General features: G+C 36.8%; 2 protein-coding genes and 1 pseudogene across 7 annotated transcripts in view; 1 reads left to right on the top strand and 2 right to left on the bottom strand.

Moving 5' to 3' along the window:
* The window catches only part of LRRC49 (leucine rich repeat containing 49), a 157681-nt gene extending 145607 nt beyond the window's left edge, over positions 1–12074 (bottom strand). For 3 of the 5 annotated variants that reach the window (XM_030929760.1, XM_030929759.1, XM_030929761.1), the window contains exons 1-4: positions 11969–12073; positions 10880–10936; positions 8577–8664; positions 3518–3620 (exon numbers count right to left, since the gene is read on the bottom strand). In XM_030929760.1, the coding sequence (XP_030785620.1) occupies positions 3518–3620; positions 8577–8664; positions 10880–10936; positions 11969–12073 (353 nt within the window). Of the gene's footprint in view, positions 1–3517; positions 3621–8576; positions 8665–10879; positions 10937–11576 lie in introns of all 5 variants that reach the window. The other 2 variants (XM_010363664.2, XM_030929762.1) reach the window with 2 other exon arrangements.
* An 11-nt stretch (positions 12075–12085) lies between these two features.
* Positions 12086–23898, top strand: THAP10 (THAP domain containing 10). The gene is made up of 3 exons (XM_010363669.2): positions 12086–12673; positions 22472–22619; positions 22730–23898. The coding sequence occupies exons 1-3, from the start codon at positions 12245–12247 to the stop codon at positions 22924–22926; spliced, it is 774 nt and encodes a 257-aa protein (XP_010361971.1). The 5' UTR covers positions 12086–12244; the 3' UTR covers positions 22927–23898.
* LOC104662620 lies at positions 17383–17867 on the bottom strand (annotated as a pseudogene). The gene has a single exon (XR_004057187.1). The product of XR_004057187.1 is annotated as a 40S ribosomal protein S25 pseudogene (transcript).
* Positions 23899–26583: the final 2685 nt, after the last annotated feature.

Raw genomic sequence — 26583 nt, forward strand, 5'->3', positions numbered from 1 at the left:
TTGGCATCAATTCACTGATATAACAACTGCCCAGGCAACTAAGTCATCAGAGTTAAAAACATATAAAAGGGTCTCTCAGGGAATCACAGACTGTTGAGCTAGATGACATCTTCAAAAGAGCAAGAAATTCAGCCATCTACAGTTCGATTTGATTAAAAAAAAATTTATACTGAGATTTATTAATGGCAAAGTGGTCCTTAACATTTCCTCAGAAACTAAGACTTTATGTATATGTTTACATGCTCCACACTTTGAACTTTGCAGAACATTTAGAGTCCTACAGGGTAGGAAACCTTAAAAATATATGCTTTCAGCAGTATTTAAAACAGTAAGCCTCTATTATGCAAAATGTTGTAACGTATTACATGTGAAGTAAGTTAAGTTCAGGGCCCTTTAAAGATTCTAGTAGGCCGGGCGCGGTGGCTCAAGCCTGTAATCCCAGCACTTTGGGAGGCCGAGACGGGTGGATCACGAGGTCAGGAGATCAAGCCCATCCTGGCCTACACGGTGAAACCCCGTCTCTACTAAAAAATACAAAAAAAAAAAAAAACTAGCCGGGCGAGGTGGTGGGCGCCTGTAGTCCCAGCTACAGGGGAGGCTGAGGCAGGAGAATGGCGTAAACCCGGGAGGCGGAGCTTGCAGTGAGCCGAGATCGCACCACTGCACTCTAGCCTGGGCCACAGAGCGAGACTCCGTCTCAAAAAAAAAAAAAAAAAAAAGAATTCTAGTAGTAAAATAATAGGGGCAGACAGGAGGTCCTGCGTGATTCTAGTCTGAGAGGTCAAAAGGAGTCTTTAAGGAAAATACAGCTCTATCAGAGTGTGAACAACTCTAATAGGGAAGTTTATTAGAAATACTCTTTCTGTAGAAATCAAGTTAATGTAAGCTTTAAAGAAAATAAATCAGTATAAATCAGTGTTACTAGCATAACTGAAACTATGAAAGTGATCAGAATCTTCCTGATAAAGAGAAAAAATAATGATTCACAGAAAAAAGAAGTAACTGAATGTTAATGGCTAACAAAGATATGATGTTTAAAAATATAGATTCTGAAGAAATCTGTTAAAGATAAAGGAAAAGAAAAGGAAATTTTGGGCAATAGTTTAATTCTTTTAATGTATGGTTAATTTTATAATTCATTTCATGTATTCAATTATTTTATCACAGAATATTTAAAATTCACTTATATATTCAATTATTTTATCACAATACTTTATCCAATTATTTTATCACAATATTTTATCAACTATTTTATCACAACTGTGATAAATAAATAAATTTAGTATATAAATCATAAGTTAATAAATTATAAGTATTCTACCTTAAAATTTGTATCTTTGTGCATCAGCTTAGCAAAAAATTGAAATCGTCTCACTTCTGCTTCAGTCTTTTTCTTTTTCTCTTAAACTTACTGGTATTCCCCAACTTCTATTTCATCCAGTTCTTGAATCAGTCATCACTAAGATAGGAAAATAAATAACCTACAACCTCCCTCTTACATAAGCTACCATAGATTGAAATAAAGTCACTTTCTCTGATACTAAACACAGTGGTTAAGTCCCAGTGCCAAGGTTCACTTGTATACCACTTAACCCCACAAACCTCTGTCACTCCAACAAAACAAGCAAGCAAACATACATAATAACCAGAGAACCAGTGCCCTCAAGGGGAGTTTCTAGGCCTACAAAACTCTTGAGTTGCTACACCTCCTACCCCATTACCGATACATCTATTGGACTATGCCTTTGCTTCTGTGTTTCCTTCTGGGTGCCGATAAACTGTCTTTCTGGTACTCCAGGGCTAACCTAACTCCCAAAAGAGCCAGAGCCTAGCTCTTCCAAGTAGTTCTTCTCAGAGTTGGATTCTGCTCTTGACCCCTCAGTCTCCTAGCTAAGAAGCTGTAAAGCATGGCATATCTGCCTTTGGAAATCACTGGCACTACCCACTGGCTCTCAAAAATGATCCCTGAGCTAGTTTCTTGCTGCTAGCCAAACTTTCTTGACTGCACATCCTGGTTCTTGTCAAACGGTGCCTAACTTTATATCTTTGTGATTCTGTCATTTCACAACCAATGAAGTAGAGTCAGTTCTCTTAATCCTGACTTTCTTGATAAGCAAGTCTCTGCTGGATCAAAGTTTGCTTCTCCACCCCAGAGGCCCATGCCGTTAAGGACCCATCTTCACAATTGCCTGAGTCACCCCAAGCTACAAAGGAAGTGCCTAACTTGTTATGTCATAGTCTTAAAAATACTGGCTCCTGTTAATATCAAGTAACACGAAACGGAAGGAAGCTGAGGTACTATTCTTGGCCAGTCTTTCAGAGATCAAAAGAAAAGTTACCAAAAAAATCCCTCAAAACATTTTAAAATATAAAATATAATGAAAGTTATAAATATTAGACAGCATTCTCAAAAACCATCTATACCGCAAAGATGTCATAAGCGATATTGCCCTTCAGTGTTACTTTCCATACAAAAGAACATGTTGGAACCTCCAGCAGTTTTTCCCAACTATAAACACAGATAGTTCATTATAATTTGTTGTCAGGTGTGCACTGCTAAGCTAAAGGTATGCATAGCAGAGACGTTTTCTCTACTGGTTACACCACTGGGGTAGAGGTTGGGATCCTTCATCCATCATGCTCCTGTGGATAGTTTCCTAGATGTAAAGATGGGGATCAAGTTCTAAATATATTCATTCATTAAAAAAATTTTATCAAGAGCGTGTTTTGTACCAGGTTCTGTTCTAAATATCAAGAATACAGAACTGGACAAAAATTTCTGTGCTTATGGAACCTGTATTCTAGCAGGAGACAGACAATAAACATAGTAAGTAAATAGTTATTATGTTATAGGGTAAAAAATGCTAAGAAGAAAAATAATGAAAGCAGAGAAGGGGGCTGGAGACTTCAGTGTGTAAGGGGTTGCAATTTTGGAGAGGATGGCCAGAGAAAATCATCCCTGGAATGATGACATTTGAGCAAAGATCTGAAGGCGGTAAGGGAATGAACCTAAAGGTATGAGGAGGAACAGCATTCCAGGCAGAGGGAATAGCAAGTACCAAATTCCTGAGGTATAATCACTCTTGGTGTATTCAAGGAACAGCTAGGAGGCAGGTATGATTGGAGCAGTGAGTGAAGGAGAGTGTAGGAAGAGATGAAGCCAGTGAAGTAACAGGAAACTAGACTGGATAGGGCCCAGGAAGCTCATGTGTGGATTATATTGTAGTTTTTTTCTATACTAAAATCCATTTTTCATCAATGTCATATTTTAGAATTGCTGTAGTACTCTTGCGGAGTATAGTCAAGCTCTTTTATTTATATAGATATAAAATTCCTCACCATACCTCAGGAAGGAGAAGCAAAAAGTTGGTAAAAAAAAAAAAATGATTATATCTAAATAGGAGAATTGAATAACTGGGGAACAGTAGGAAGGAGGGAGACTTGCATCTTTCAAATCTTGTACCATGTCTATGTATTACCTAGTCAAAAAAAAGAAAATAAAATAAATTGTCCTCACCTTTCTAGGCTCAACCTGTCTGAGTAAAGAATTTTCTCTTCAGAGGAACGTTGAAGAATAGGAAATGATGACAATGATGAGCTCACCAAATTAATATGATCACCTATTAAAAATGATATACAAATTACTTAATTAAGAAAAACCTTCAAAGTATTGAAACTAAAGTCACCTTATATTTGGAGAATTTTGGCACCATAAATATCTTATCTAGCAAGTATAGTTTCCATAGCTCTCCACACTTGAAATTAATTACTAAGTTGAATCTGTTTCTTTCCTTCTTAAACCTAAACTATGTGTTTCATGTATGCCAAATAATTTTTCCCTTGCCTTACAGATTGGTTAAAAGTACAGAACTACTCCAGTGCTATCTTTATCCCTTTGGAATCCTAACTTCGTGTCTTAAATTCTAACTCTCTATAACTAAAATGATAGTCCCTCATTACCAGATATATTTGGGCCAGCGCTATGACAGCCCTGCCAGATTCTGGATTTTGAAGGTATCTTAATGGAAGATTCTCCAAATGCTGACAAGGAGCTCATGGTAGTTTTCATTTCCAGCCCATATAGTTCTGTCACATTTGTTGTGGATGAGATGCATAGGAAATACACAAAAAGTAGTTTTGGATAGCAGATGTAAACCTCGCATCATCTCTTTCTTTGTATGTTCAGCCACTATTAGTAGAGAATATTGCCAAGATACCAAAGTGGATGTCAGTAAATCTAGTATTCTCATAGTTAGGGTCCACGGAGTATATGACACCCCTCTAAGGTTTATAGGCTGTTTGTTAGATTGTGTGCTTGCCATTATGTAGCCTTCAATCTAACAGATTGAAATTAATAAATACACATATGAAATTCAAAAATAGAACAACATACATAAATGTCGAATAAAAAGAATACCTATTTGTAAATTTGCACATAAGTGTGTCTGGTTATTTTTTACTTAATGAAGGTGGTTACAGATGGGTTTGGGGGGAGGTGAATATTAAGACATTTTCTAAAGAACTAGAAGAATGTAAATGGTCAAGAAGGAACGATGAGAAGTTTCAGAAATGAGGTAAGATTTGAGTAATGGGTCAAATGTGACAGTTTGAATGCCAGAGGAAATCTACCATATTTTCCTCTATAAAAAGAAAATCTTCTGAGCAGCAACTGATGTTGAAATGCTTGAAGGCAGCAGTAAGTATAAGACTAAAATAGAACCTGAGGTTACCACAGAATTCTGCTGTTGAAACTAACAAAAAGATCAAAACCGAATCTAGAAAGCTAACCTACTTTTTGGGAGGTCACCAGACAATATAATGACAACTTAAAATCAAGTTCTATATAAATCATATTAAAAAGCTATAAGGCAATGGCATTTGCTAGCTTCCTCAGGTCTGCAAGGCATAAACTGAAGTATCTCACCCCTAGTTTCTTGAACAAAATAATCAGTGCTCACATCCCACTTTTCTGAATATTGTGAAATATCAAGACAATAATGATGTTCTAGAGCATAAGCATTCAGAATTGACATCATATTCACCAACAAACTGATTTTCTGGCATGACCACATGCTAGCAGGATACCTAAAAGCAACCACAAGTCAGTAAATTGATTTGGATATCAAGTCAAGATGGTTAAAAAAAACAAAAACAAAACAAACAAAAACCAGTCTAAAGACTGACTGCAGTCTAAGAATTAACTAATTAAAGATTAATTGGTCAACTAAAGATAAAAGATTGAAAAACTCCAAGCAGCAGACAACCTCAATTTCTCTTGTTAGCATTAGTTAGGTTTTGTGAATTATTTTGTTAAGGCTTCAGGGCAATCCTCAATTTTTAAGAGGCAAATTTAAACTTTACAAGACTTGAGATACAGAGGCAATAATCAAAGATTAAATTTAATTTACACTCAGTGAATAAAGAAATTTTATCCTTAAACTTTCTAGCTCTTTTTATATACAGAAGTCATAATATCAGCATAATGAACTTACTATCAATGTGATATACTGCTTACAATAAATAGAAAGCCATAAGAATGATTAGGGTAAAAGGCCTTAAATCTACCACACAACAAGATCTTCTAAATAACTGGGAACCAGAGAGATCCCCAGTTAAAATATCCACATATATATATGGGTATATAAACACCCACATAAAAACTACATTACTATGCGGCAAAATTTTCATTGTAACAGTTTGTTACTGTTTATTTCATTTTTCTTCCTTTTTGAGACAGGGTCTTGCTCTGTCACCCAGGCTGGAATGCAGCATGGCATGATTACTGCTCCCTGCAGCCTCAAACTCCTGGGCTCAAGTGATCCTCCTACCTCAGCCTCTCGAACAGCTGGGACTACAGGCATGTGCCACCACACCCAGCTAATTTACGTATTTTTTCACAGATGGGGTTTCATCTTATTGACCATGTTCAAGATGGGGTCTTGAACCCCTGGGCTCAAGCAATCCACCCACCTTGGCCTCCCAAAGTGCTGGGATTACAGGTGTGAGCCATAGAAACTGGCCTGTTATTATTTATTTCTTATATTACTATTTAACTTACCAGATATGTAGCCCTTGTCTTCCCAATTAAATGTACAAGCTCCTTGGGTGATGAACCTCATTTTACATTCTTTATATTCTTGGTAAAGTCTAAATTCAGTAGGCAATCAATAGACAAATTGTTTTTCCAGTTTACTAAGACTTAATTGAAAATCTATTTTGTGTGTGTTATTTCTGTTTAAAAAAATCTCAATATAAATAGCATCTCAAAGTGTTAAGAAGTATAATGGTCTAAATTTGGTAAGAATGTTCACTGCACTGTTTGCTAGATACACAGATGGCTGGATGGCTGGTTGGATATATGAATATATAGATGAGGAGATGGATACATGGATGGATAAATGAACAGATGGGTGGATGGACAGACAGGTGGATGAATGGATGGCATAGTACATATTGCCATATATGTGCATCCATTCGGCCCTGTCTTTGAGATTGTTTTGGTAACAAAAATCTTAACTCTAGATTTTCCAGTGATTTATCATTATCTTAAGAGCAAAGTATTGCCTCTTCCCTTCTACACACATATTTTAAAATTCCTAATTAAGGGATTTAATCAATAAGGTCAGGTTAACTGAAATTTTATTATATAGTAGTTCCTGCAATATATGGCACTTATAGAATCTCAAAGACACAGGGGTTAACTCTTAGTATTCTAAGAAGCCTAAAAGAAATCACATATCAAGTTTTAAACTCACTAACTTAAATAAAATATCAAGTGTCTTTACTTTTGACTGAGAGTACCACTGGTTAATTTGTGTGGACAAGCTATCATATGTTTGATTAATTTTGAAAAATAAGAAATGACTGAAATTAATTATAATGTTTGGGTATCAAGATAGTTTATTAGACAGACATCCCTAAGCTTTTCCTGATGAAGTGCTACTTATAATTTTTCCAAAATTTTATGCCCATGGAAGTAAAATTTGAGTACAAAAGTCAAGATAAGAATTAAGTTGTCTGGCCTTCTTTGCACGAAACTGCCTGGAACTATTGAGGGAGCACATTGAAAGCAACCAGGTACACATTTAAGACATTTCAAATGAGTGTCCTGTCACAGAACCTAATTTTGAATAAATTTTTTAAATGAAAAACCAATTAGGTTTTTTTTCCCTAAAGAGTTAATTCATACTAAATGGGTCATTACTTATGTATAAAACTTTATTCATCTCTCAAGTTCACAAAATTCAATACATCCATGCTATTTCCTCATTAGCAAATATCTAGTAACACTTCACCACTTAAATAAATTTGCCTGGCCAGCTGTCCTCAAATCTGTTTACTAACTCCCTACTTTAACTCAAGAAAAGCTTAGTGAAAGTACTTAATTTTGATTCGTGATTTCAGGAAAACTTTTAAGATATTGTTACTAAAAATGTTAAGGAAATTCACAATGCAAGCATAAAAACCCTTGTTGAAGCTTCACATCTATAATTCTGTACCTAAAAGAGTGACTGGCATATAATACTTGCTTTATAAATATGTACTGAACTGAATCAAAGAAAGCAAAAACAGATGCTTCCTGAACTGTGGAATTGCAGTTAGGCTGATGTCATGTCCAGCAATTGGTCAAGACAAGAGTGTAGAATGTAGGAAAGAGAAAAGATATGTCAGATTAGATGGGTCCAAGAAGTCAGCCCAGAAATAAAAAGAGAGAGAAAATTACCCAATATTTAAAATCACCATATGTTCCCACAGTAATAACATGAACAACCTAGAAAGGCCTATATTGATCAGCCCTCTCATATAAACTCCTAAGAGGTAAAGGCAGTTTTGTATATGTGGATTCAGAAGTGTTTAACATGAGCACATTACACAAAGCTAATGGCTGTCAGCAACAAACCAAGATTCAAATGTGAAGGAAATTTTTCCTTGATTTGAAAAATATATTTCAGAAATATAATCAGATCATATGAGGCACTATTTGTCAAAGGATGACCCACAAACCATATACCTCAGAATCACTTGTGACATTATTAAAATGCACATTTCCAAATCCCACTCAAGACCTACAAAATCAGAATGGGGAAGATGGAGGGGGAGCACTAAGAATGTGCATTTGTAACAAGATCCCAAGTGATAGACACTAAAGTTTAAAGCCTTTAATATAAAATCTACTATTATATGTGATAGTAACAGGGAAAGATTGTTTCTTCTCTACTGCTGACTTTCCATTCTTTCCTTATTTCCTTAATATTTGTGTTACCATACGCTTACTCTCTCTAATTAGTGACTTCCAAATACTGTTCTAATGCAGTATCTGAAACATTCTTTTTCCATTCTCTAGTGTATAGCCCACCCTTAAAGGAAAATAACAGCTTTTTCCTATATTGGAAATAATCTACTATGCTACATATATACAACCAATGATTTTTTTAAAAATACCAAACCAATTTGGTCCCAGTGAACCATTTCATTTTAAATTCAAGTTTATTTGGATCTAGTAATTCAACATTATTAAACAGTTAATATTATTCAAAGATGATGAACCACAACTGATCTCTACTCACTGACAATACCTTGCCTACTTGAGTAGTTTCTTTCAAGGTCATGTTGTGAAAGTCTACCGGGGAATGACGATGTGTCTTTATTTAGCTTGAATTCAACCTGAAAAACATTATTAAAGAAAAAAATATTTGGAGGCGAATTTAACACTAAGCAATGAAGATAATTAAAAAAACATATAATAACTGATACACATGGTACAATGTGGATGAACCTTGAAAACATCATGCTAAGTGAAAGAAAACTGACACAAAATACCACATAGGCAAATCCATAGAGATGCAAAGCATATTTGTGGCTTCCAGGCATTTAAGGGAAGCAGGGAATGAAAAGTAACTGCTTAATGGCTATAGGGATTCCACTTAGAATGATGAAAAAATTCTGGAACTAGATAGAGGTGATGACTGCACCTCTATCATTGTATTTTACCACGCACAAAATCAGGGTCAATTTTATGAGGTCAGATAAAAGATAACTCCAAGCTGAGACACTTCCGATCCCTCCATGCTCTCACCACAAATACAATGATTAAAAGAACCATTTGCTACAAAAAAAAGCACACAATATAAATAAAATGCTGTTGAAAAACATCACTGTTTTGATCATTATAATCCCTTTAAATGTCCTATTATAACACAATACAATTGTATATTTAAGTCTTCTAAGAAGGGTTTTCACTTGATCTAAAACTGATCTAAAATAATTATCTGGTAGGAGGAATGAGAAAAACAAAACCAAAACAACTTCTTATGATTAGCCACAAAAAAACCCAAATATGTACCTTGAATAAATTAAGATGCTTCTAAGGTATCCATACTATAAACATTATGTTGGCATTTGCATTATATCCTTAGGAATTATAAGACCTGAAGGTATTTTCTCTGAATAGATGTCCACACAAGAGAAAGTGAATGGTTTGGAAAAAATGTTTGGATGAGGCACACAGTCCCTAGAAACATTATAATGGTGGGAAAGGACTTGTCCAGAGAAATCAATTAGGAAAGCTCTGGAGGGAATCCATTATGCTCAATTACAATAAAGAATATTTTTCAATTAATCTAACTGATGTTTATTTGAGATGATCAAATGATCTATTTTCTGAGTGTTCACTATTTTCATATTCATATATAATGTCATCAACAGCTGCCTCCTTGACTAACGATATCCTTCCATTTACCTTCCTCATGCCTTTTTTTACCCTTCTTCATGCTGTTATGTGTGAACTCTGCCCTTCACTTTAGAGTTCTTCCAGTGACGCCTATTTAATAACTTTTTAGGAAACACCTGAATTGTGATGGTTAGAGGTTTCCAACATGGTCAAAGGAGGAAAAATCATGTTGTGTCTTGAGACATAGTGTGTAGAAAGTAGGTGAGTATAAATGCTGAGGTGAGACAGAAGGGAAAGATAAACATGTTTATCTCAAAATCTCAAAAATTAAATCAAAAGCCAGAAATTCTAGAAATGCTAGAGACATTATGGGCAAATAGTCTGGGGGAAAAAAATCTCATATTCATATTGTAACTTCTAAATAACATTAAGTCTAACATGTGTCCACTGCTAACCTATTTTTTTCTTCCCTGATTTTAAATGGGATGTGTGGATATGCCCTCCCAATTACCATTTTATCTAAGGTGTCATCAGTAGTAAGACATACCATTATTTTACCCTCTACTAAGAAAGAAAAAAAACCTCCCCAATTAAACTATGACATGCCATCAATTTTAAGAAGGCTCCTGATTTCAGAAATGTGTAAGTATCACTGGGCGCGGTGGCTGTCGCCTGTAATCCCAGCACTTTGCGAGGCCAAGGCAGGTGGATCGCTTCAGCTCAGGAGCTCGAGAACAGCCTGGGCAACATGGTGAAACCTGTCTCTACAAAAAATACAAAAATATTAGCCAGGCTTGGTGGCATGCACCTGTGGTCCCAGCTACTCAGGAGGCTGAGGTAGGAGGATCGCTTGAGCCTGGGAGGCAGAGGTTGCAGTGAACCAAAATTGTGCCCCAGTGCCCCAGCCTGGGTGACAGAGCTAGACCCTGTCTCAAGAAAAAAAAAAAGTGTAAATGTCAAAACACACACACACACACACACACACACACACACAAACCTTACCTTTTGTAATCAATAAAATAACACTAAGTTTTTTAAAGAGGGTTATTTTGGCTTTATGTAGGCAGAAAGTAAGAACTAGCTTTAAACTGGAAATCTAAGTAAATCTACTTAAATTTTTCAGTTTAGAATCTACTCTTAAATCATGCTGCTATTTGTGTAGAAAATAAAACAATCTTCTATTTAAAGGCCAACCTTCTTAAATCTTACTTTGTTTTTTTCAGGAAGCGATGATGTTTGAATAACCAGATGAAGCCCACAGTTCACCTGAAATGTAAAAATTAAACCATAAAATTTGCTCTTCATACACAGACACATATTTCCAAAAAAAAAAAAAGTACACATAAAAATATAACAAAAAATTAGAACAGAATGCTCGATTTCTGTTTCTGGTAAATGATCTTGTTCTGAGGATTTGCTGAAAACAATAAAATCACATCTAAGAATTAAAAGATTTCATTGATTTATTTTCCAAAATGTCGGCAGCAATTTAACCCTCTAGTTAGTACTCAGGCTTTCGACATTTGCCATTCAGGTCTAAATAAATATCTCAATGGGACAGGTGAAGGAGGTGGGAGTCCCTAATGATAAATTCTCTTCACAGTCAAAAGGAAAAGAAAAGAAAAAGGAATTGACTGGCCAAAGGAATTTAAATAAACCCGAACCTTTCACAGCTGACCAGCTCCACCTTCTGGGGAGCCCAGATGCTGGACAAGACTTTGAGTACCCATCATACAATATTAAATTGTGCCTTGGTCCAGCCCACGAACCTCAAACCCCGGTCAGACAATAGCTTGAGCAGACCCAGCGGCCCCGGTCCCAATAATACAGCCCATCTCCTAGGACAAAGACGCCAGTCAGAAAGAGTACCAACGGGAAGAAAGAGAAAGTAGAAGGCCCAGCTTACGTTGTTCGCAGCCCGGCCAGAAACAGAGCGATATTTCCCGGGAATCATGATAGGAGACAGTCCAGGATCTCTGTTAGATCTGCCTTCGAGGTGACGCTACAGCAGATTCAGAGAGACCCGAAAGAGGTCATCTCCCAGGCAACCGGCTCAGGGTTACCATGGAAACGGCCATTTCCGGTCTGGACCTCTCCCGAATCCATAGGGCCACACAGTTGTTGTAGCTTTTGGTTGTATTCGTGAGCGCCCAGTGCGTCACCACTTCCTCGTTCTATTTTCCCGGCCTCATAAAAACAGAGCGGGAGTATTGGGAGGAGGATAAGCTTGGGAAGAGCCTGGCCACATTGGTGGCTATGACAACCATCACTTCCGGTCCGTTCCTCTTTACGACCCACCTCAGCGCTGCCCGCGCGAAATTTGTATCCCTCTGCTTGTGTCCACCTGCTCCTGGGGAGCAGTGCAGGGAGGAGGAGGAGGAAGATATCGAAGAGCCCTCCCATTGGGGGCCCCAGATCGCCACTTCCGGTAGCCAGAGGTAGGGAAGGAAACGATCCAGACCCAGAGGGGACAGGTGAGGAGGAAAGGACGTGCCTCGCCGAGGCAGCTGCGAGTAGCGTGCCCAAGGGCGAAGATCCAGGGAGCCCGGCTCCCGCGCACCGAAGACGGCCGCCATGCCGGCCCGTTGTGTGGCCGCCCACTGCGGCAACACCACCAAGTCTGGGAAGTCGCTGTTCCGCTTCCCCAAAGACCGGGCCGTTCGGCTGCTCTGGGACCGCTTCGTGCGGGGCTGCCGCGCCGACTGGTACGGAGGCAATGACCGCTCGGTCATCTGCTCTGACCACTTTGCCCCAGCCTGTTTTGACGTCTCTTCGGTTATCCAGAAGAACCTGCGCTTCTCCCAGCGCCTGAGGCTAGTGGCAGGCGCCGTGCCCACCCTGCACCGCGTGCCCGCCCCGGCACCTAAGGGGGAAGAGGAGAGAGACCAAGCAGGCCGCCCGGACACGGGAGGAGAGCTCCAGGCAGCCAGGCATTCTGAGACTGTCCCAGATCTAGTCTCCTGTACACGTCCACGAGCTGGGAAGCAGGCTGCGGCTTCACAGGTAAAGATAGACCACTGAGGGTTGTGGAAGGACCCCTGGACTCTGACTGGGCTCCTCCACTTAGTGTCACCTTGGGAAAAGCACCTCATCTCGAAAGTTCCTGTTTTCTAATCTGCAAATTTAGGAGTGTACTTTAGAGGTGATCTCCGAGGTCCCATTTAGCACTAACACTTTGGAATTAAGTAACCCAGTTAATTCCTTCTAACTGCTCCTCCCCAAAACACACACACACACACACACACACACACACACACACACACACACACACACACACACACAGAGTCTTGTCCTGCAGAGTATTGAGTTGCTTTCACTCCCCGCTCCAGGGTTTTTAAATAGAAAGGGTTTAATTTGAGCAAATCTCCAGGATTGGAGTGCTTGAAACTGTGTTTGCACAACATTACATAAGCTTGAGGAAAGTCCCTTATTTGTGTCACAGATGATGGGCCGATGGAGATGTGGAGCTACAGATGAAGATGGAACTTGCTAATAAATCCCTTCCCACCCCTAAACTTCCTTTTGACTGGTACTAGCTCTAGCTGCCTTTAAATTCAGTATCCCTGGTGAGCTGAATTTCCCCATCTTGCTCTCTTCTGCCTACTTTTCTGTTCCTTCTTCTATTGTTTGCACTTATTTTGCATCTGGTTACTACTACCTTCTTTCCCACTTACCATTTTAAAGAAAACTTTCCAGCCTTCCTTGTGATAAACTTTCCAGCCTTACCACCATGACAGATTAAATTATAGCAAGAGGTTAGTAATTTCCTCAGGAGTTTGTAATCCTTACTTAGGTCCGGTTGCCAGACCAACACTCTTTCTGCAGTACTAACCTGCTTCCTACATTGGGGTGGGTGTTTAAGACCCTTTAATGGCATCCTGCAATTATTAAGATAAAAAACAAAATTATTAACCCAATTTACATGGCCCTGCATGCTTTTTCCCCCTGCATACCACACTAGCCCTATCCAAGGCCACTGTCCCTGTTGCTCACCGTGTACCATCATGCTGACCTTTCAGTTCTTGGACATACTATATTACTTCCTACCAACAAGACTTTGCTCAGTTGTTCCATGTATTATAATATCCTGGAACTATGCCCCTCCCACTCCCATCATTACCAATTAAGTCTTTTTCCCTTAAAAATCAGCTAAACATCTTTCCCCTTGATCACTTAGTTATGTACTCTCATTCTTCATGTACTCCATGTGATTCAATAGTATAGATACTTCAGTAGCATTTACCATAATTGCCATAAAATAATTGTGTAGTTTACTTAATATTTGTTTCTCACATTAGAATGTAAGCTCCATGAGAGCTAGGATCATGTCTGATTTCTTTGCCATTGTATTGCAGTGCCTAAAACAATATTTTACAAATTTAAGTAGTTCAATAAAAATTTATGGAATGATTACATGATTATAAGAACAATTTTTTTGCATTATAATTGAATTTTCAATTATCTGCCAGTTTCCCTCCTCACCAAGCTGTATATCTGTCAAGATAGCTGTCCTTTCCTTGAACCATCTGTCTACCATCACCACCTATGCAAACTTTGCCCAAACATGTATATCCATGTACATATATATGTGTGTAGCAAGAGAGATAAATACTAAACATGTGCCACACACATCCCCCTACACCATTTTTCTTCTTCATAATTATACAACCTAACTAAAAACTGGGGGAAGAAAAGGCAAGCTAGTCAAACAACCAAAGTCTTTATAACCCATAAAAACTAACCATTGGGAAACAGATCCAGCATACATAATAAATCTGTTTTCCATTTAGTAAGTGTAACCAGCCAACATTTATAACAATCCATAGTACATTAATATACTTGCTGAATTACGAGAAAAATATGTGTGAGTTCTAAAATAGTCACTTTAAAAGTATATAAGGTTAAAAAAAAAGATTTTGAGTTAATAGCAATAAATGTTCAGCCTGGTCTGGATAGAGAACCCTAATCACATTGCTAAAAAATTGGCTTGTCTATCTGACTTCTTCCCCCACCCAATGTTTTTCTTCCTAATCCCAGGACTAGCTGTCTACAAATCATATTTCCAGTCATTCTACAACACTTATTGAAGAGCTATTGTAGTCACTGTTCTGGGTGCTTGGTGCTATATATAGATAAATACAAATGTGAATGTTAAATATCCTTAGGGGGCTTCAGAAAAGATAAGACACCACTTTCAAGGAAAGAAAGGGGCTTGATTATTGTTTTCCCTTAACTGTTAATTGTGCATTCTTTTTTTAAAAACGCAACTGAATTTTTTAAATTGTTTACTTGAACTATAGCAAATACACAGAAAAGTGAACAAATCTTAAGTGGACAAGTCATTAAATTATCATAAACTGAACATGTATAACCACAACCCAGGTAAGAGAAACAGAACATTGCTAGCACCCCAGGAGTCACTATATCACCCCATATCCAGCCCCTCCCCTCTCCTCAAAGGTAACCAAGTTTGCTTTTTTTTTTGGATTTCATGTAAATCAAATCATACTGTAGCCATTTTCTGTGTCTGGCTTCTTTTGTTCAACATGATATATTTGAGATTCATCCATATTGTTGCATATAACAGTAGTTCATTTTCATTGTTATGTAATATTCCATTGTATGAATATACCAAAATTTGTCTGTCTATTGTTGAACATTTGGGTTGTTACCCATTGGGGATATCATAAGTAATACTACTATAAACTCTCTTGTACATGTCTTTTGGTCCACATGTGCACACATTTCTGAGGATATCTACCTAGAATTGCTGGGTCATAGTATTAAACTTCAGTAGATAATACCAAATCGTTTTCTAAAATACTTGTACAAATTTACACTTCTACCAGAAGTATGATAGTTTCCATTGTTCCACATTCTTGCCCATACATGGGATTTCTAGTCTTTCACATCTGAGTCCATTTGCAGAGTGGGTAGTAGTGTTTTTGTTTTTCACCCCCTGATTACTGATGAAATTACTAAGGAAATACCTTTTCAAATATTAATTGGATATGTGGGTAGCCTTCAGTGACATGCCCTTTTAAATCTAGCCCATTTTTCTGTTGGATCGTCTGGCTTTTCTTGTTGATTTAGAATTTTTAATAGATTCTACCTCGAAGTCCTTTTTCAGTTAAATGTTTTTATCATCACCCACTGTGGGTGGCCTCTTGGTTCTTAATAATGTCTTTTGATGTACTGAAGTTCTTAATTCTGATGTAGTCCAAATTACCAATAATTTTCTTTATGCTTAATACTTAAAACATTCTACTATGCTGTTCATAATAAAGTTTGTTGTTTTTACTTTTTATATTTAGATCTAATTCAGAATTGATTTTTGTGTTTGGTGTGAGGTAGGATTTAAGTTTCATTTTTCCCAACATTGATACCCATTTGACTCAGCATCTTTTATTGAAACTACTAGCATTTCTTCTTGGCCTTGCAATGTCAACTTTGTCATAAATCAAGTGCCCTTTATATGCATAGGTCTGTTTCCACATACTTTATTCTGTTTCACTTATCTGTTTGCCTGTCTTAGCAAAAATATCACAGTGTCTTATATAGCTTTATTAAGAATTAATATCCAGTTGATTAATACCTCTTGTTCATGTTTGTGGATATTTTGACTATGTTGGGCTCTTTAGATTTCTAGATACATTTCAGAATTGGTTTGTCAATTTTCACAAATTACGTACTAGGATTTTGATTATGACTCCATGGAATTCATAAATGAGTGTGGGAATAAATGGCATATTGACAAAATTGATTCTTCTAATCCATGAACATATATCTCCATTTATTTGGGTTTTTAAATTTCTCTTAAAAGTTACTCATGGTATTTGATGTAGAGGTCTTATATATCTTTCATTAGATTTATTCACAGCTATTTGATTTTGCTACTATAAGTGGTATTTTAAATTTTATAATCTATAAGTGTATATTGATAAATTAATTTTTGTTGAACTTGTATCCAAAAATCTTGTTAAACTCACTTATTAATTTCAATAGTTTATAAATTCTCTTGAATTTTATACATGTACAAAAATATCATCTGAAAAAAGTGTTTGATGTTCGTGTTTTTATTTCATATTCTTCCTGTTGCACTGGCTTGAACCTCCAGTACAGTGTGGGGAACAGAAGAGGTGAGGGGAATCCTTTTCTCATTCCTAATTTCAGAGGGAAAACCTTTAATATTTCCCCATTTGATATGATTTTTACTATACTTTTTTATAACTCTCTTTGTAATAAAAAGAAATGTTCCCCTTTATTCCTAATTTAAATTATAAATAATGTGAATTTTATCAAATGGTTGTTTGGAATCTATTAAGGATAACATTTTTATTATGTTAATGTAGTAAATTATATTGCTTGATTTTAAAATATAGAATCAAACTTGCATGGCTAAAATAAACTCAATTTGGTCAAAGTGCTTTATTCCTTTCCCATATTACTTAATAAAATATTAGCTAAAATAAAATATTTAGGCTTTTTGTATCTGTGTGCATGAGTGAAACTGGTCTACAGTTTTTTTCTTTCTCGGAATGCCTTTCTCGGGTTTGGTATGAAGATTATGCCAACAGATGTGGAATTGTTCTCTCTTTTTTCATTCTCTGAAATGTTTATATAAAATGCCATTATATATGCATTAATAAATTTGGTAGAACTCATTGATAAGACAGGAGTTTTCCTTTTGGAAAGGTTTTTTTTTTTTTTTTATTTCATCAAGTTTTATTTTTCCAAATGTAGAGTTGATTAGACCTATTCATGCATCTTCACCAGCAGCTGGAGCATCTCCGCCCTTGGTATTTCTGGTGTAAATTACTTGAGCTCTGTGCTTTGAAACCAGTTTGATAAGTCCTTTACTAAGGAGCTCCTGAAGGGCTGCCCTGGCCAGGGAGCCTCGAATCTTCAGTCTCTCAGAGACCACAGCTGGGGTTATAAGTTTATAGTTGGGAACTTCCTTACAGAGTTTGTCGTAGGTAGCTTTGTCAAACAAGACTAAGTTATTGAGCTTGTCCCGAACTTTGCCTTTGGACCACTTCTTCTTTTTGGCCTTGCCCCCGGATTTGTTCACTGAGTCTTTGTCTTTCTTGGCCGACTTTCCGGCGTCCTTCTTCTTCTTGTCGTCCTTGGGCGGCATTGCGAAGCTCGGAGAGCAGCAACGGACACCACAGACTTGCTAAGATGTCGGACAAAAAGGCTTGGAAAGGTTTTTTATGATGGATTCAATTCCTTTGTTATAATGTTATTCAGAGTTCTATTGTTTATCCATATTGATAAATAGTATTTTGTTTATCCATTTTGATAAATAGTGTTTTTTAATTTGTCTGTTCCATCTAAATTTTTAAATGTGTTGACACAAAACCTTCATGATAATCTTGTATTTGAAAAAATTCTGTTTGAGCCGAGGTAATTTTTGCTTTTTCATTTTTTCTTGATCAGCTTCACCTGATGGTTTATTGATTTTTTTTTTTTTTCTTTTTTAGACGGAGGCTCACTCTGTCACACAGATTAGAGTGCAGTGGCTCAATCTCGGCTCACTACAACCTCTGCCACCCGGGTTCAAGTATTTCTCCTGTCTCAGCCTCCCGAGTAGCTGGGATTACAGGTGCCCGCCACCATTTCCGGCTAATTTTTGTATTTTTAGTAGAGATGGAGTTTCACCATCTTGGCCAGGCTGGTCTCAAACTACTGACCTCCAGTGATCCACCTGCCTCAGCCTCCGAAAGTGCTGGGATTACAGGCATGAGCCACCGTGCCCCACCAGTTTATCGATTTTTATTAGTTTTTTCAAAGAACAAACTTTGCCTTGTTGATCTTCTTTCTAGAATTTTTTTTCATTTATTTCGCTTATTCATTATTCCCTTCCTCTACATTTTAAAATTTTGTCCACTGCTCTGTTTTTAACTTCTTAAGAAGTTAAATTATATCATTGATTTTCAGAATTTTTATGGTGAATGGTAAATGGCGCAGCTAAGTCTCACGAGCTGATTTCCCAAATGTAGAATTCAGTAGAATGGTGTTGATAGAGGAAAACCTGGGTCCTGAGAGGGGGATATGTTCGAGATATTTTGTGGAATACTTTTTGCATGATATTAATAAATCTAACCTAAATTAAGCCCAATTAATTTTTCCATCCTAATATGTGCATTAAAGATTATAAGTCCCCACCTAACATGACTTTATTGAATCTTAGAAGTTTTAAGTATGGAGTATTTTTATTATTTAGTATAAATTATCTAATTTCCATCATGATTTTATATTTTATTTGAGGGTTAATTAGAAGTATATTTTTTAATTGCCATATCTCCGGGCATTTTTAGTTAAATTTTTGCAATAGATTTCTAGGTCAATTACACTACTGCCAGAGAAAATACAATATATGGACTTAATCTTTTGAAATTTGTTGAAACTTGTAACATGCCCAAAATAGTATTTTAAATGTTCCATATGTACTTGAGATGAATGTGCGTATTGCACTTGGATAGTGTTCTGCTGATATCTATTAATCATATTTAAATTTCCTATATCCTTTTGGAATTTTTATCTGATTCAATTAATTACTAAGAAAGTGATGTTGCCATCTTCCACTGCGATTTTGAATTTACATATTAATCTTCAAATTCTACCCATTTTGTGGTATATATCTTGAAGTCATTAGGTTATTAGCAATGTTATTAGGTATGTATATATTTTGAAGCTATGTTGCTAGGTATATAGTGCTAATATAGCAACACCAGGTTTCTTTAACTTAGTGTTTGCATAGTTTTCTATGCACACTTAGTGTTTGCATCTGTTTCCATCCTTCTACTTTAAATCTTTCTGTGTTGTCCTTAAAAGTTTAGGCATGGCCGGGCGCGGTGGCTCACGCCTGTAATCCCAGCACTTTGGGAGGCCAAGGCGGGCGGATCACGAGGTCAGGAGATCCAGACCATCCTGGCTAACACGGTGAAACCCCGTCTCTACTAAAAATGCAAAAAATTAGCCGGGCGTGGTGGCGGGCGCCTGTAGTCCCAGCTACTCAGGAGGCTGAGGCAGGAGAATGGCGTGAACCCGGGAGGCAGAGCTTGCAGTGAGCCGAGATCGCGCCACTGCACTCCAGCCTGGGCGACTGAGCGAGACTCCCTCTCAAAGGAAAAAAAAAAAAAAGTTTAGGCATTATTCTGTCTTATGGTTACTCCATTGAAGAGGATGTATCTTTTTTCCTCAGACTGCTGTTAAGTTTTTCTCTTCATTTTCCAGTTTTACTGTAGTGTGCATAGGTTTGGTTTCTGTTGTTTTTATTTTGATAAATAGAAAGGGTTTATAGTACTTTTGCAAAACCATGACTTAATGCCTTCTATCCATTTTGATAAATTCTCAGCTGTTATTTGTTCAAATACTGCGTCTGCCCCATTTTATGTTATACTCTGAAATCTTACCCCTATGTCTATCATGACATTTTCTGTATTTTCTGTCTTCCTTTTGTCTCTTTCTGCCTCATTCTAGATATTTTCTTTTGACTCATGTTCTAGTGGATTAATACATGCCTGGAAATTCTGCCACTAAGCTTCTAATCTGAAGAAGCAATCAGATATCTACACAAGAGATTTATGTTCAAATATTTCTAGTAATACGGATTGTTTTAATAAATTGTAGTATATCTGTATAATACATTCCTATGTGGCAATAAAAATTATGATGTAGAATATTTAATAACATAGAAAGATGATATATAAAATAAGTGGCAAAACTAGGTTATAAAGCATTATATTATCTCAATTTTTAAAAATACACAGAAAAAGACAAAAAACATCAAAATATAAAGTTTTAGCTATGGATTGTGAGATTATGACTAATCTTTAGTTTATTTTTGCTTCTCTGTATGATGCAAATTTTTGCAGTAAAAAAATGTATTATTGTTATAAAGGGAACAAAAGTTATTTTTCAAACCCTGATTAAATTTCTAAAACTCTATTTTATCCAGAGTACACCTTTTTGTAAAGAAATATGTGCTTATTCTGGACTTTGACAATTCTTGACTTAGACGTAGATATAACTAGTGAAAATTGGTCATGATTTTTTAAACATGGAGATAAACCCTTTAAATAAGAATCGTGTTACAAAGGGACTCTTCACAAGAATTTCTTTATAAAATATCTTTTCTTTTTTTTTCTTTTTTTTTTTTTCTGTGTGTGGGTATGTGTGTGTTTGAAACAGAGTCTCACTCTGTTGCCCAGGCTGGAGTGCAGTGGTGTGATCACTGCAACAACCTCTGCCTCCCGATTTCAAGCAATTGTTGTGCCTCAGCCTCCCAAGTAGCTGATGTGCCACCACATCAGCTAATTTTTGTATTTTAGTAGAGATAGGGTTTCACTATGTTGGCCAGGCTGATCTCGAAATCCTGACCTCAAGTAATCCACCTGCCTCCGTCTCTCGAAGTGCTGGGAGGCATGAGCTACCGTGCCTGGCCACAAAGTTTCTTTAACTTGGGCATCAATAGCCTGTGGCCTATAGTACAGCCACCAAAGACACCTACTAAAATATTTTTTCAGTGGTTTGAAGGCAGCTGCCACTACTGCTAAACACTTTAATTTTGTTTTCATTTCTCTATCACTTATTTTCTCTCCTCCCAGGCCCTCTTAACTTTTCCAGACATCTTTTCTTACCCTCTTCCACATAGTCTCTAGGTACCCTTTCTTATATTACCTTTTACATATCGAAACCCTCCCTCTTTCTACCTCTTACCCATATTACTTCCCCCACAAATCAAATTTCACCACCTGGCACAATGGCACACGCCTGTAATCCCAGCACTTTGGGAGGCTGAGGCAGGCGGATCACTTGAGGTCAGGAGTTTGAGACCAGCCTGGTCACCATGGTGAAACATTGTCTACTAAAAATACAAAAAATTAGCCAGGCATGGTGGCAGGCACCTGTAATCCCAGCTACTTGGGAAGCTGAGGCATGAGAATTGCTTGAACCCAGGAGGTAGATGTTGCAGTGAGCCAAGATCATGCCTCTACAGTCCGGCCTGGGTGACAGAGGGAGACCTCTGTCTCAAAAAAAAAAAAAAAAAATCCATTTCACAATGTAATTTTTCTCAGGAAAGTATTAAAAGTCATTTATCTTATTAATGGAGTCCTCTATAAAGTATAAAGAACAAATGATTAGGTTTTCTAGAATAATATGACTGCTAAGGTATCAAATAAGTTAATACTAATAATATTATCTCGGGTGGGCACGGTGCCTCATGCCCGTAATCCTAACACTTTGAGAGGCTGAGGCGGGCAGATCACCTGAGGTCAGGAGTTTGAGACCAGCCTGGCTAGCATGGTGAAACCCTGATTCTACTAAAAATACAAAAAAATTAGCCAGGCATGGTGGCACCTGCCTGTAATCCCAGCTACTTGGGAAGCTGAGGCAGGAGAATCAATTGAACCCGGGAGGCGGAGATTGCAGTGAGCTGAGATCGCACCATTGTACTCCAGCTTGGACAACAAGAGCAAAACTCTGTCTCAAAAAAAAAAAAAAAAAGTATTATGTCTTCTAGCTGTTGATTTAAGAAACAAATAATTAGTTGTAAGCAAATAGCTTATACATTCTGGCTGACCAGAGTTCGTGATTTATAAGTGGAAAAAAGACAGTATGGCAGAATTTATGAAAGCTTGGACTATAGATTCACCTTGCCTAGGTTCAAGTATCAGCCTTACTAATATGTGACTGAAAATTTTCAGCTATACTCTTTTACTACTTGCAACTTTTGAAAGATAAAACCCTATAAGGTAAACTTTAATATGTTTCTCCTCCGATTTGTATTTTTAGATTACGTGTGAAAATGAAGTTGTGCAAACCCAACCCCATGCTGATAATCCATCTAATACTGTCACTTCAGTACCTACTCACTGTGAAGAAGGCCCAGTGCATAAAAGTACACAAATTTCTTTGAAAAGGCCCCGTCACCATAGTGTGGGTATGTTTTGACTCTTCAATGGATTAAGCAATTGAATCGATCTTTTGTATATTAAAGATATATGAAAAGCAAAGTCTAACTCATAGGTACTTATGCTTATTCTCTTTCAGGTATTCAAGCCAAACTGAAAGTGTTTGGGAAAAGACTGTGTAATGCAACTACTCAGACAGATGAATTGTGGTCTAGAACTTCCTCTCTCTTTGACGTTTACTCCAGTGATTCAGAAACAGATACAGACTGGGATATCAAGAGTAAACAGAGTGATTTGTCTTATATAGCTGTACAGGTGAAAGAAGAAACATGTTAAAAACTCAACATCAAATGCTCTGATGTGCTATAGATTTTCAAATCTTTACTCACATAATTATCTCTTTGCTATTATAAATCTTTCACCTCAGGATAATTTGACAGTTGAGTATCAGCAAAATTTGTTTAGCTCTAAGGCAAAATTTGCTTGCTTGCCAACACAATGAAGATAATCCCTACCTACAAACATGCCTATTCTCTGCTTTCACCTTTTTTTTCTTTCTTTTAATCCTTTTGGTAGAAATCAGATTACAAAGCAAAACCACAATATCAACAACATTTCCTAATTAAAATTAAGCATTGAATATTTATTTAAGCTTAGTTCAGAAGCAGTGCTCCTATGGGACTTGACATGTGCTAGTTAGAATGTCACTGCTCTTCTAAATAATTTGAAGGTATAGAGCAATAACACAGTAACAATGAGCACAGCCAAGCCTGACACTACTAAATGATTTGGTAGTGAAGCCAGGACATCTACCCATGATTATTTTTTATGTTGTTTACTTATTAGTTTGTCCATTTGTAACATATATGGATCTGTCCTGTGAGCATTTCTGATGAATCTATGGTTCTTACAGAAATTTTTCAAAGGGAATCAATTTAGAGATAGAGTTTTCATATACTTACATTAACTTATTAATGAAATCTGTTTGCATCAGTGCTTACTGCAACACATTAATTAGCTTGATTAATTTAGATTAGAATCATTAACATCATGAAAAAAAAAGTACTACATTTCTAATGTATTCCCATTGCAGGTGTTAGGTTTTCTTTCGTCAACACTTCTCTTTTGAATTCTACATTTGAGAAATAAACATGGAAATATTAGCTGCCCCGTCTGCCATTCACCAGGAAAAATTTCTATGGCAATTTTGTACCATGAAGTAAACTGTTACAATAGTTTCTGAGAACCATACTATAACTTTGATCTTCCATTGAGAATAACAAAAATAAATATCCATTTTACACCTCATATGTCTTCTTAGTTCTGGATGATTAGAAGAACTTGCATGTATTTTTATCCTCGAAGGTTTAAATAATACATCAAAGTTATTATCTAATTTTATGCCTGCTTTAATTTGAATAGTGTAATTTTAATTTTAAGGAAAATATAATAAAATATTAATAGAAGTCATGATTACAATGATTGTGTAAAAACATAGCATTATTATTACTTTCATTATTGTTATTGCTATTTTGACTTGAATTTGAGATGACTGTTTTTTGTTTGTTTGCTTGTTTGTTTTAGAGACAGGGTCTTGTTCTGTCACCCAGGCTGGAATGTAGTGGTGCAATCATAGCTCATTGTAACCTCAAACTCCTGGGCTCAGACGATCCTCCCACCTCAGTCTCCCAAGCACCTTGGACTATAGGTGTGTGCCACCATACCCAGCTAATTTGTGTTTTAAATTTTTTGTAAAGATGAGGTCTCACTACGTTGCCTAGACTGGTCTCAAACTCCTGGCCTCAAGCAATCCTGCCACTCGGTCTCCCAGAGTGCTGGGATTACAGGCATGAGTCACTGGACCTGGCCTGTTTTAAGAGAGCATTATGTTTTAAAATGAATCACATAAATCTTCTGAAGCTAAATACCATCAATAAGTACCCTTTGAGCTTTGAAATAACCTGTCTCCTTAATTCAAACCATAATGAAGTTACATGCCCATTTGTCCCCAAATTTCACTGCCACGAATCTACTTCATTTCTACATGTTAAACAGTTTTGACAGCCATGTCAACACTGTTTTTTCACTCTTCACTTAGTTTCCTTCTTCTATCAATTGAGTATTTATACTTGATTTGTTGATTTACATGATTTCATAATTTATTGTATAATGTTTCACTGCCCTACACAGTAAAAGGAAATACTGGCTTTATTTTAAATGACATATAGGGAACTCATAGTTTATATTATACTGCTTGATTTTTGCACAAATATTTTTAATTTATTTTGTTGCTAGATCAGTTTAGTGGGGGGAAATTTAGATTTACCTTAGTACCTCCCATCTCATTCTTCATTTATTTATTCATAAGTATTTATCAAACATATACTCTACGCCGGACAACTGTTCACTAAGGATACATTGGTGATTAAGACAAAGATTCTGGCCTCTTGGTGCTTACCTTTTAGTGGGGGAGCCAGACAATTAACAAGAAAACGAATGAATAATTTCAGATAGTGATTAGTGCTTTGAAGAAGATAAAGTAGAAGATGTTAATTGAGGTAGGGGGAGAGGTTTGTTGAGCTGTTTTTGATAGGGTAATCAGAAAAGACCTCTCCAAGGAGAGTGTATATGATCAGAGACCTGGATATCAGAAGGAGTGACCATGCAATGATCTGAGGGAAGAGAATTCCAGGTGATAGGAATAGCAGTTGCTCTGGTGTGTTTGAGGAACAGTAAGAAGACTAGGGTGGCTAGAGATAATGAACGAGGCAAAGAATGGTAAGAGATGAAGTTGGAGTGGTATATAGGACCAGACCACGTTACAGTATCAGAGGCTACAATCAGGAATTGTTATTCTGGGCTTAAATTCTATTTTAAATGTGTTCTTATGACTGGTTTAATTATCTGCCAGTATTTATTTCTTAAACTTACTTGGAAACACATGAAAAATCATTGGACTTCAGGTGAGAGAAGAGGGACATGTCAAGAGTATGTGAACGTAAATCTTATTCAGTCAAAAATATTCCTCTGTGGGACTTCTGGAAAGCTGCAGTCTTATTGGCCTGAGGAATCAGAGGTGGGAATTCAGTGCTGCCAGAGTAAAAAGTGATGGGGCAAGTCATGGAAAAGAGGAAACCCAGAGGGGAGGAGGCCCCAAATCTCTTATAAACTCCACCCAAATCTCTGACTAATCATGAGCTATGCCTGTGTTGTGACCTCTGGGGGCCCAGCATAAAACAACAGGTGCAAGTCTTAGCATCACAGTGGAAATAGAGTTTGGAGTTGAGTCCAGCCAAGTTAACCAGCTGTTACAACAAAATTCAAGTGTTTAGGAAGAAGATAACAATTTATCATCCAAAATGTCCAGTGTCAGATATAAAATTACTAGTCATGTGAAGAAATAAGGACGTGTGACCTAATATCAAGACAGAAAGGAATCAATAGAAACCAACCCCAAGATGACCAGAAGTTGGAATTGGTAGACAAGAACTTTAAAGCAGTTATTATAAATATATTCCAAGAGGAAAATGTAATCACAATGAAGAGATAGGAGGAATCTCAACAGAGAAATGGAAACTAAAAAAGGAACCACATGGAAATTCTAGAACTAAAGCAGACAAGCTATTGAAACTGGCACAGGGAGAAACAGAAAGTCTGAAGTGCCTGTATCTGTTAAAAGAATTGAATTTGTAATTATAATCCTTTCCACAAGGAAAACTCTAGGCCCAGAAGACTTCACTTTTAAATTCTATCAAATAACGTAAGAAAGAATACCAACATTATACAAGCTCTTCCAAGAGAAAAGGACTAGAGAACACTTTCCATCTCATGAGTTCAGCATTAACCTACCAAAACTAGGCAAAGGCATTGCAAGAAAGAAATTATAAACCAACATCCCTTGTGAAGTTATATGTGTATCTTAACAAACTATTAGCAAACATATCCTACAATATATTATAGAAATAATATATCACATCTAAGTAGAGTTTAGCT

This window comes from Rhinopithecus roxellana, chromosome 5 (assembly GCF_007565055.1).
Source record: "Rhinopithecus roxellana isolate Shanxi Qingling chromosome 5, ASM756505v1, whole genome shotgun sequence".
Lineage (NCBI taxonomy): Eukaryota > Metazoa > Chordata > Mammalia > Primates > Cercopithecidae > Rhinopithecus > Rhinopithecus roxellana.